Source organism: Palaemon carinicauda, chromosome 39 (genome assembly GCF_036898095.1).
Source record: "Palaemon carinicauda isolate YSFRI2023 chromosome 39, ASM3689809v2, whole genome shotgun sequence".
In the NCBI taxonomy this organism is placed as follows: Eukaryota; Metazoa; Arthropoda; class Malacostraca; order Decapoda; family Palaemonidae; genus Palaemon; species Palaemon carinicauda.
The window spans coordinates 25,100,035-25,109,920 of record NC_090763.1 but is presented as its reverse complement, the minus strand read 5'-3'; the positions used below and the strand labels follow the sequence as shown (position 1 = coordinate 25,109,920).

General features: G+C 46.6%; 1 protein-coding gene across 1 annotated transcript; it reads right to left on the bottom strand.

Annotated features, from left to right (window-relative positions):
- Positions 1-615: 615 nt before the first annotated feature.
- Positions 616-3,720, bottom strand: LOC137631293 (uncharacterized). The gene has a single exon (XM_068363074.1). The coding sequence runs from the start codon at positions 3,718-3,720 to the stop codon at positions 616-618; it is 3,105 nt and encodes a 1,034-aa protein (XP_068219175.1).
- Between the last annotated feature and the right edge of the window lie 6,166 nt (positions 3,721-9,886).

Genomic DNA, 9,886 nt, shown 5'->3' with positions numbered 1-9,886 from the left:
CTCGAAGGGCCTCGATGGGTGGTCATCGTTGTAAAGAGGTTCCTGCTGTTGGCTTGGGCGTAGGACTTGGCAGGCCTCACAGGCGGCAACGGTGTTAGCAATGTCAGAGTCTATCCCAGGCCAGAAGACAGTTTGTCGAGCTCGACGTTTAGTGGCTTCAACACCTCGGTGGCTGTCGTGGAGTCTGGCGAGTGTGTGGCGACGTAGAGCGGCAGGAACTATTATTCTGGCACCGTAGAGCACGAGGGTGCCGTCAGTAGAAAGGGCTTCTCGTAGCTTCCAATACGGTAGCAAAGAAGCATGCAGGTCGTACCGATTCGTGGGAAATCCGGACACAATGCAATCACGAAGGCGGACGTAGTCAGGGTCGGCCTGCGCTGCTGTTGACATGTCCTGTAGAGTTCGGTCGGCGTTGATGATTGTGGCATCTTCTTCCTGGGAGGCTATTACGACGTTGATGACAGACCTGACGCGTGACGTTACTTCAGCACAGCCGATCATATCCTCAGACGTTGGGTAGCTGACAGGTGCGCGTGAGAGTGCATCAGGAATGCATAAAGACTTGCCAGCACGCCACATTGCAGTAAACTGGTATTGTGACATACGTTCCTTCATTCACTGGAGCCGTGGATTTTCGATCATGTCCAGCGTGTAGCTGTTGATAATGGGCACTAATGGACGATGGTCTGTTTGCAGAGTGAAGGATGGCAGTCCTTGGAGGTACAAACGGCACTTTGTGAGAGCCCAAGATACAGCAAGCATCTCCAACTCGATTGTCGCATACCTCGTCTCGGCGTCTGCGAGAAAACGGGATCCACACTGGACTACTCGGAGACGTCCGGAACCATGGTCCTGGAGGAGAGCGTAGCCTATTCCGTAGAGACGAGATGCATCGGTCTGGAGAATGGTTGGCAAAGTTGGGTCAAAAGACGCTAGAACTGGAGGGCTTGAAAGTGCTTGCTTCACACGTTTGAAGGCCTGATCGTGGTCCGGTGTCCAAATAAAAGAGCGCTTAGGGCTCATGAGTGGGCGTAGGGGCTGTGCAGTCAGGGCGATATCTGGAGTGAACTCTGCCAGTTGGTTAACTAGCCCCATGAAAGAACGTAAGTCCGTCAAGTTGGAAGGTGTGGGAAAGTCTTGCAGAGCTGTGACTCGTCCTGGATCGGCAGCTATTCCTTCTTCGGAAAGGGTGAATCCACAGAAATTTACTCGGGACTCCGCTACTACGAACTTATCTCTGTTGAGAGTGATGCCGTTTTTGCGACAGCGAGTGAGTAATTCGTGGATCCTGTGGTAATGTGACAGTAAGTCGTCGTCAAAGATGAGAATGTCATCGACAACTTTGACACATTTCTTCATACCCTGGAGAGCTAGGTCGCCGCGGTAACAGTAGGCATCGCCGGTGGCAGCGAAGCCCATAGGTCCTCGGCAATGCTGGAAGCGTCCATAAGGAGTAATAAAAGTGGTGAGATGACGGTCCTCCTCCGCTAGCTCCATCTGCCAGTAACCGTGTAGAGCGTCCGCAGTGGTGAAGAATTTGGCTGTGGGATCAACGGTACGAACAGCAGCTATGGGTGTGGGCGAAGGGTGGGCTGGTCTGGAGACTTGAGTGTTCAGCTTGGTGAGATCCACTGTGATGCGAACTCCTTTTGCCTTTGGGACGACAACTAGAGGGTGGCACCATTCCGATGGCTCGTCTCCACAAGGCTTGATGATACCCTGCTGGACCATAGAATCTAGTTCTATCTTGACAGGTTCGCGGAAAGCATAGGGGATCTGCCTTGGGGTGTGAATGGCGAATGGAACAGCGTCCTCTTTAAGGTGGATTTTCATTGGAGGTCCTGCCATCGACCTCAGTGGAGCTGCTTTAAGGTCCTCCTTAGACACAAGCACATCAGGGAAGGTTCTAAGGAAATATTCTCGGGCCTCAGCAGGGATCGAGTTGGCGTGGAGGGGTAGATCCTTACATCGGTTCACGTGGACGACCTGTAGGATGGGCCGTGGAAAGTCTGGTGGTATGATGGCCAACTCCTTGCAGTGTGCGTAGGACAGGAGTGGCATCTGGATACCTTCATGGACTTGGATCATGGCATGACAGGATCGGTTGGCCAAAGACAGAGTGGCCTTAAGGGTACCTAAAGCTGGTGTCATCTGTGATCCATCTGCTGTGAATGTCACTGAGGTGGCAGAACGTTGTAGCTCGTCCCTGGTGATTTGAAGCAGTTCCAAGTGCTGTGGACCCATCACTGATACGTCAGCTCCTGTGTCTGGCAGCATCAGAATCTTGAATGTCTCACCATTGTAGGTGAGGTCGAGGGATACGGGTACCGGTGAAGGGCAAGTTGTTGTGGAAAGGGCCTCAACCTTGCGACAATTTGAAGGCCTGCTGGAGGGGGGCGTGGCTTTGGGTGGGCCGCCCTGCTTGGCATTCATCTGCTGTCGGCAACATCTGTCGTAGTGACCCACTCGGCCACAGTGTCTACACGTGGCCTTGTTGGCAGGACATTTTGAAGTCTTCTTCCAGTGTCCCTTGCCAGCACAGTTTCCACATATGCTGTCAGCAGCTGGACACTTTTCTGTAGAGCCGTGCTTTTTTGTGCAGGAAAGGCATGAAGTGTCCCTGTTAAAGTTTGGGTGGGAAGTAGCACCTTTGCTGCCATGTCCTTTGGTTTTCTTGTAAGTAGAGACAGCACACAATTTAGAAGGAGGGGCACGTATGGCGGTGGTGGCTGTCCTTGTGGCCTCATAGGAGCGACATTCATTGACCAAGGTGGCCAATGAAGCTGAGGTGTCCAGGGCAATAAGTTTTTGTGTGAGCTCCTCATCTCTGACTCCCATGATGATGATCATCTTAAGCTGAGTTTCCTCACAAACTGCACACTGGCCAGGACAGACGTCGATTTCCTCTGCTACGTGCTTCAGTCTGACGTAAAACTCGCTGAAGCTTTCCCCTTCTCTCTGTTTGCAGGAAAGCAGGTCCCTGCGACGTAAAGCTTCATTTCGCAGGTTCTTGATGTGTTCCTGGAGAACATTTAAGACTTCCTCCACACTCCGATCTGTGTCTGGTGGCACGTTGAGTGTGTGTTCCAGTATTCTTTGAGTCTCCAGGCTGAGGCACATACGAAGTTGTATTAGCTGCTTCCTGGTAGATAAAGTCCCTAGGTCCACCATCACACTGTAGTCATCCCAGCGTCTACGCCATTCCCTAAACACTTGGTATGTGGCATCGGGACGTAAGGGCGGTGGGGTCTGGGCAATGGCTTTCTGTGGGAGTGGGTGCTGGGAACTTGAAGGCACTGACGATTGAGTAGGAAGTTGTTGCGAGTCCGGTGGTGTTGCTTGCTGGTGGCCAGGGTTGACCATGAGTAGCTGCAACAGGGCGGTGAAACGCTGGGCTTCCTCCTCTCTTCTTAGGTTGTCCTCTTGGCGACGTAGTTCTTCCTCGTGGCGACGTTGATCCTCCTCTCTCCGACGTGTAGCCAACTCGGCCTGTCGAGATTCCTCCAGGTACTTGATAAGGAGCCTTAACTCCCCACCTGTAGCTGTTGGAGGCGGTATAGTCAGGTGTGGTGAGAGTAAAGGCAGGGTTTCCATCGTTGAGAAGGCTGGTGGGGTTCGACGGTCTGTTGGTGAGCCTGGGTGTGAAGGCAACTGGCGGTCTTCATTGTCCTGGTCATGTTGCATATCCCCAGACTCGTCTTGATATGAGGTAGTCGACATGACGAAACGTTTTCAGCTGTCACCCACAGTTTAAATGAAAAGATAAAAAGATAAAAGAGACTTTCTACCGTTTTTATTTAAAAAATTACTGTAAATAGAGTGGCAAATGGCAACGGGGGAGGAGCATGGGAGGGCTCCTGGGAGGTGGGGAGGAGCGACGGGTAGGCTGGGCAGCGGCCACTGGCAGTGCGTTTCCGGTGATGAAAGAGGGTGGATGCACCTCGCTTTCTTGTGATGAGTAGGGGTAAAAGGGTTCTTATATGGGCATGAAGGGCTCGACACACAAGAAATATTACCCACTAACATAAAATCACTAACACCACACTGCACTGGCACTGCATGAACGGTTCGCAAACAAAGCACAGACACTGTAAAATCCACTTGTAGTCGAGGGGAAATGGGCAATGGCGGCTCGATGCAAATGCTGGATTCCGGTGTTCCCTTAAAATGCTGAATGGTTTAGTCACTGCGCCATGGTGATAGGTGATGATGTCTTGTAGATGAAGACAGATGATTACAGAGATGGAGAAGTAAAATCCCGAGTCGTAGATTACATTTATTCCACACAGCAAGGGGTTATGAACAGTGGTGCTCTGCAAGGCGTACAGCTCGTGCCAAGAGAAGCAAGAAGACTATCAATGCGCATGCACGGAGTGCTGACAGTGCGACTTATGCGCATGCGTTTGTAACGGACAGAATTTATGAATAGTAAAGGGTGCATATACGAAAGATAATATATACAATAATCTACAGTGCACACCTTCACTCGACAGTCTGACGCCTGGTCTGCCCATCAACGCTGACATCTCTCCGCCGTGGCTGAATACAATTGCACCCTTCAACACGTCCCTGGGAAAATTAATCCCGTTGCCGATGCCCTGTCAAGAAACACGTTGGCTGCCGTTCAACTGGGATTGCATTACAATGCCTTGGCTGAAGCCCAACGACAGGATCCAGAGTATCAAGCATGTAGGACATCCTGCACATCCTTCCGTTGGGAAGACATCCCCCTCGACGACTCCAACATCACCCTCCTCTGTGACGTCTGTACTGGTAGACCGCGATCTTGGATCCCTGCTCCCATGCGCCGATAGGTGTTTGATTTCATTCATGGCCTTTCACATCCCTCGTGCCGTTCTACTGCACAGCTGCTGAAGACGAAGTTCATTTGGCATAGCATTTCTAATGATGCTAAGGATTGGGTACGCGCCTGTACTTCTTGCCAAACTTCCAAAGTACATCGACACATGGATTCAGGAGTGGGCACCTCAGCGTCGTTTCGCCCACATTCACGTTGACATTGTAGGCCCCCTACCCACATCACAAGGACATTGTTACCTGTTTACTGTCATCGACCACTCCACTCGTTAGCCTGAAGCCATTCTCATGGAAACTGCAATGTCCGCCTCATGTACATCTGCCTTACTCTCAGGATGGATTGCAAGATTTGGTATCCCTGAGCATATTACTTCTGACAGGGGTATCACTTTCACCTCCCAATTGTGGACATCATTAGTGAATCTCCTGGGAATCACCCTACATCAGACAACTGCCTATAACCCCACTGCCAATGGAATGGTTGAACGTTTTCATCACACCCTCAAAGCAGATTTGATGTCCCGCTGCAAGGATTCCAACTGGTTTACTCAGCTTCACTGGGTCCTCCTGGGACTAAGGACCACTCCTAAAGGCGCCCTGGACGTCTCGGCAACTGAAATGATGTATGGCGACCCGTTGGTCGTCCCTGCCGAATTTTTTCCTTTTGCAACCTCCTCAGACGATCTCCAGCACATACGTCACGTCATGGGAAAATTTACTCCATGCTGCCAGACTTACAAGCCCCCAGCGAAGCATCACGTACCGACAAACTTGTACTCTGCAACGCACATCTTCCTACGCAACGACACTAGCAAGCCATCGCTAATGCCCCCTTACACGGGCCCTTTCCTTGAGATCTGACGCAGTCCGAAAGCATTCCTACTAAACATTCGTGGCAAAGAAGACTGGGTCTCCATTGATCGTCTAACACCTGCTTATCTCCTGACAGATGACCCGCCTTCAGTTCGCCTCTCTAGATCAGGTCGCCCTATTTAACATGTACAGTATGTAATTTTTAGAGGGGAGCCATGTACCAACCGTGTGTCACACGATTGTACATAGTAACGACATTTCTTTTTTATTGTATATATTATGTATATATTATGCTTCACTCTCCCCTCGCACTGACAGGGACCTGAATAAACATGTCTGTTTTTCTCACCGTTAACTGTTAACATAACCGGTTGTCTGTTGAACATGAATTTGCCTGTTATGTTTTTATGTAATTTTTGCCTGGACTTGATGTCTATATAAACTGATGTTCTGTAATAAAGATACTCAGTTGCTTTCATCCTGCCTTCTTAGTCACAGCATCTCTAGGCCCGTCACACTTTAGAACAAGCTCCCACTAGACATCCGAAAGTAGGAAGATATTAAGGTTTTCAAAAGCAGTTGAAGACTTTCTTTTTTCCTATGTGCTTCGATAATGTGGATTTGGCAGTTAACGCTGAACAAGCTGTGTGATATTTTAAAAACCTAAGAATGTATACGACAAACAGATTTTGTAGGCCCTCAGGATCCACACAGTGTATGAGTCCTGTTAGGTCCTGTAGTACGTAGGATTTTTGAAAAACAGCCCTTTAAGTAAGTGAAAAGTATCAAAAGGTTAGGCAGAGCCATTGGGAACATAAAATGAACGAGGGTACTTCTGCTAATTGGTTGTGTTCAGTATTTCCCAATAAAAGTAACTACACTTCCATGTATATACTAACATTTATCTTTATTAAAAGGGAGCCAAGCTCGATCAAATTCTGGAAGAAAAATATTCCCATTAAGGCTAATAGATAGAATAGTAAATATAGTTATTATAGTAGAAATCAACTGGGCTCTGCAAGGCACTAGAAGAGTTGGAAGACCCAGCCCTGCATGGCTGAGGACTATGAAGCGTGAAGTCGTAGATGATGAATGGAGAAATATTGATTTAAATGCTCAAGTAAGAGAGAGAGAGAGAGAGAGAGAGAGAGAGAGAGAGAGAGAGAGAGAGAGAGAGAGAGGACTGGATAAATCTAACCGAGGCCCTTTGCATCAATAGGCGTAGGAGGAGATGATGATGATGATGATGATGATAGTAGTAGATAAAAATCTGTGATAAATAGAAATGTAAATCTTGTCTAAAACCTGTTTCTTAAATCTGCTAAAATCTTAAAAAGAGAAATTCTCAGCGTTCGTTATGTCAAAAAACTTTTCTTACCAAAACATAAATACCTCCCTCGTTTAAAAAATCACACTCGCTAAAAATAAGTTTTAAGGTTAAAGCACTGTCACACGCTTTGCACCTGGGAATTGCTTCACGAGCAGTACACATTAAAAAACCATACGTCAATTTTGTGGGACCTGTTTGCAACCTTGCTAAAAATTACTTTGGTCTTTTTGTTTAGTGCTGAAGATTCCCTTAAAGATGACAGATAAAAAAGATGAGAGCATATTTTTGTTTTCTTTAAGGTCCAGGGTAGAGGAAAGTGGGATGGTGGTTGAATAATGGATCCAGGACATTTTCCCCGACGGACATTTTCCCATAGGAAAACAATTGGCTTTATTTCTTATAAATTATTACAGTCAGACTCATTATTCCACTGAAATTTCCATTCTGTTGCTACAAAATGCTGTAAGTGGGTTATAGTACAGTGGTGACGTGTTCGCCTAGTATTTGCATGGCGCCAGATCGATTCCACTCCGGGACCGTGAATTTACTGTAAGCTGTTTACTGGTGAGGCCACTGCTGTGCTTGGACACCATAGTTGGGGTCTGGGTCTTCCGGCTGACGTTCTGGTGAGTATCTATTCTGATGAAACAGGAACTGAAACCAACCACCTTTATCTTTTATATGATCTTTCACGGGTAGTTTAATGGCTTGTTTTTATCCATTGATTGATGATTTAGCTGCAGCATCCGTTTTTTCATTACCCAAAACCACAACATGGCAGGAATCGAACATATTTCTATATTTACCCCACAGGAGTAGAACCTGGCCAGAGCTCTTTCTTTAGGGTTGTGGTGGCCGATGCGGTAACGTCTCTGACTGGTGAATGCCAGACTGGGGTTCGAGTCCCGCTTAAACTCGTTAGTTCCTTTGGTTGCTGCAGCCTCACCATCCCTGTGAGATAAGGATGGGGGACAGGTTTGGGGGAGCCTATAGGTCTATCTTCTGAGTCATCAGCAGCCATTGCCTGGCCCTCCTTGGTCCTAGCTTGGGTGGAGAGGGGTCTTAGGTGCTGATCATAATGTATATAGTCAGTCTCTAGGGCGTTGTCCTGTTTGATAGGGCAATATCACTGTACCTTGCCTCTGCCATTCAGGAGGGGCTTTTAAACCAATTGGTTTTTATGAGTGCAACCATTTAGGGCTTCTATTGCACCTCTGGAATCAGTATAAACGACAAACGTATGGTTCGCTCTATCTTCGAGTGTGTATTGGTTCTAAAGACTTCATAATTGCTTCAGATCCTCATCCATATATTGGGCAATTCTAATCTATTCTTGAAAACACTAATGCTTTATAGATCATCAGTAAAGTTAATCTCTCTGCACCCCATATTGCATTATGCAACTTTTTAAATTAGGTTTTGAGTATTATTACATTTGGATTTGATATGAGATACATGAGCTTTCCAATTAAGATATCAAATACAAATCCCAAAAATTTTACCTAATCTTCGAATTGGATTTGATTGCAGGCTAATGTGAGGTTTAGTTCTTGATTTTGCTTCTACGTAGTACTCTTATGAAATGTAATTACTTCCGCCAACGAAGTTGAACGAGGTTATGTTTTACCCGCTGTTTATGTGTGTTTGTTTGTGAACCCCTTCCTGGCGATAATTTTATTTGTAGAGTAATGAAACTTGTAGGGATTAACTTTTATGTAAAAAGCTAGAAATTGTTAAATTTTTGAAGGTAAAGGTCAAAGGTCAAGGTCACGGTCAAGCAAAATGTTCAATTCACGTACAGTAATTAGGCATAAGTTTGTACATCGTTTATCAATTTGTACGTGTTACTTCAAGAATCTATGTGCGTACGGAAGCAAGGCACATATCTGCACGTATGGACAAAAAAAAAAAAAAAAAAAAAAAAAATGGTCAGCACGAATAAAAAGTATGTCTATGTAAGCAAAGACAACATATCGATATGAGCATATGCATCCGCGTGTACGTACGCAAAACATCATCCTATGTGCACATGCACAGGGCAAGCCTTGACGGGCGTGGCCAGCGGTTATTTCCGATTATTTTTTTTCCCGGCGCATCATGAGAGCGAATCACCTGTTGCCGTCGCTGGCTGGCTGCTGCTGCTGCTGCTACTGCTCACCTCAGGCAGGGCGTGGACACTTCCTGGGGCCGTCGAGCGAATGTTGAAGGTGCGTTGTCGACGTCACAGGGAGGGAAAAGGAGTTCCATAAGAGATCAGGAATTATGAGGGCGCACGCGGTTGACCTGATACAGAGAGAGAGAGAGAGAGAGAGAGAGAGAGAGAGGAGAGAGAGAGAGAGAGAGAGAGAGAGGGGAGGTCTTGACTTTTGTCTTCATACATGAGAGGAATTACAGAGGTCGTTTTCATGTCCATATGCTGCATAGTTGTTGAACAGGTTTCCTGGTAGTGTTGGGTTTGTTTATGTTTTTAAGTTTGAAATAGGATGGAATACTCTGTACTGCTTAAAGAGGAGCGTGTTTATTCACATACTTAAGCTAATTTACTTTCGATTACTACTCTCCTCTTCTTCCTTATTACCTCCGCCAACGAAGTTGAAAGGTTATGTTTTACCACCTGTTTGTGTGTGTGTGTTTGTTTGTGAACAGCTTCCTGGCCACAATTTTAATCGTAGAGTAATAAAACTTGTAGGGATTAACTGATGGAAAAATCTGGAAATGATTACATTTTGGAAGGTCAAGGTTAAAGGTCAATTAAATTCTCCAATTCACGTAATCAGCCCTAAGTTTGGACATCATTGTCACACAGACTTCAAACTTTTTCATATTTGAGTGTATGGAAATCCACGCCAATTAATACGTGTTAAGGTCAAAGGTCAATGTTAAGGTCGAGCAAAAGGTTGAGAAATAAACTGCTGTGGCGGTGGT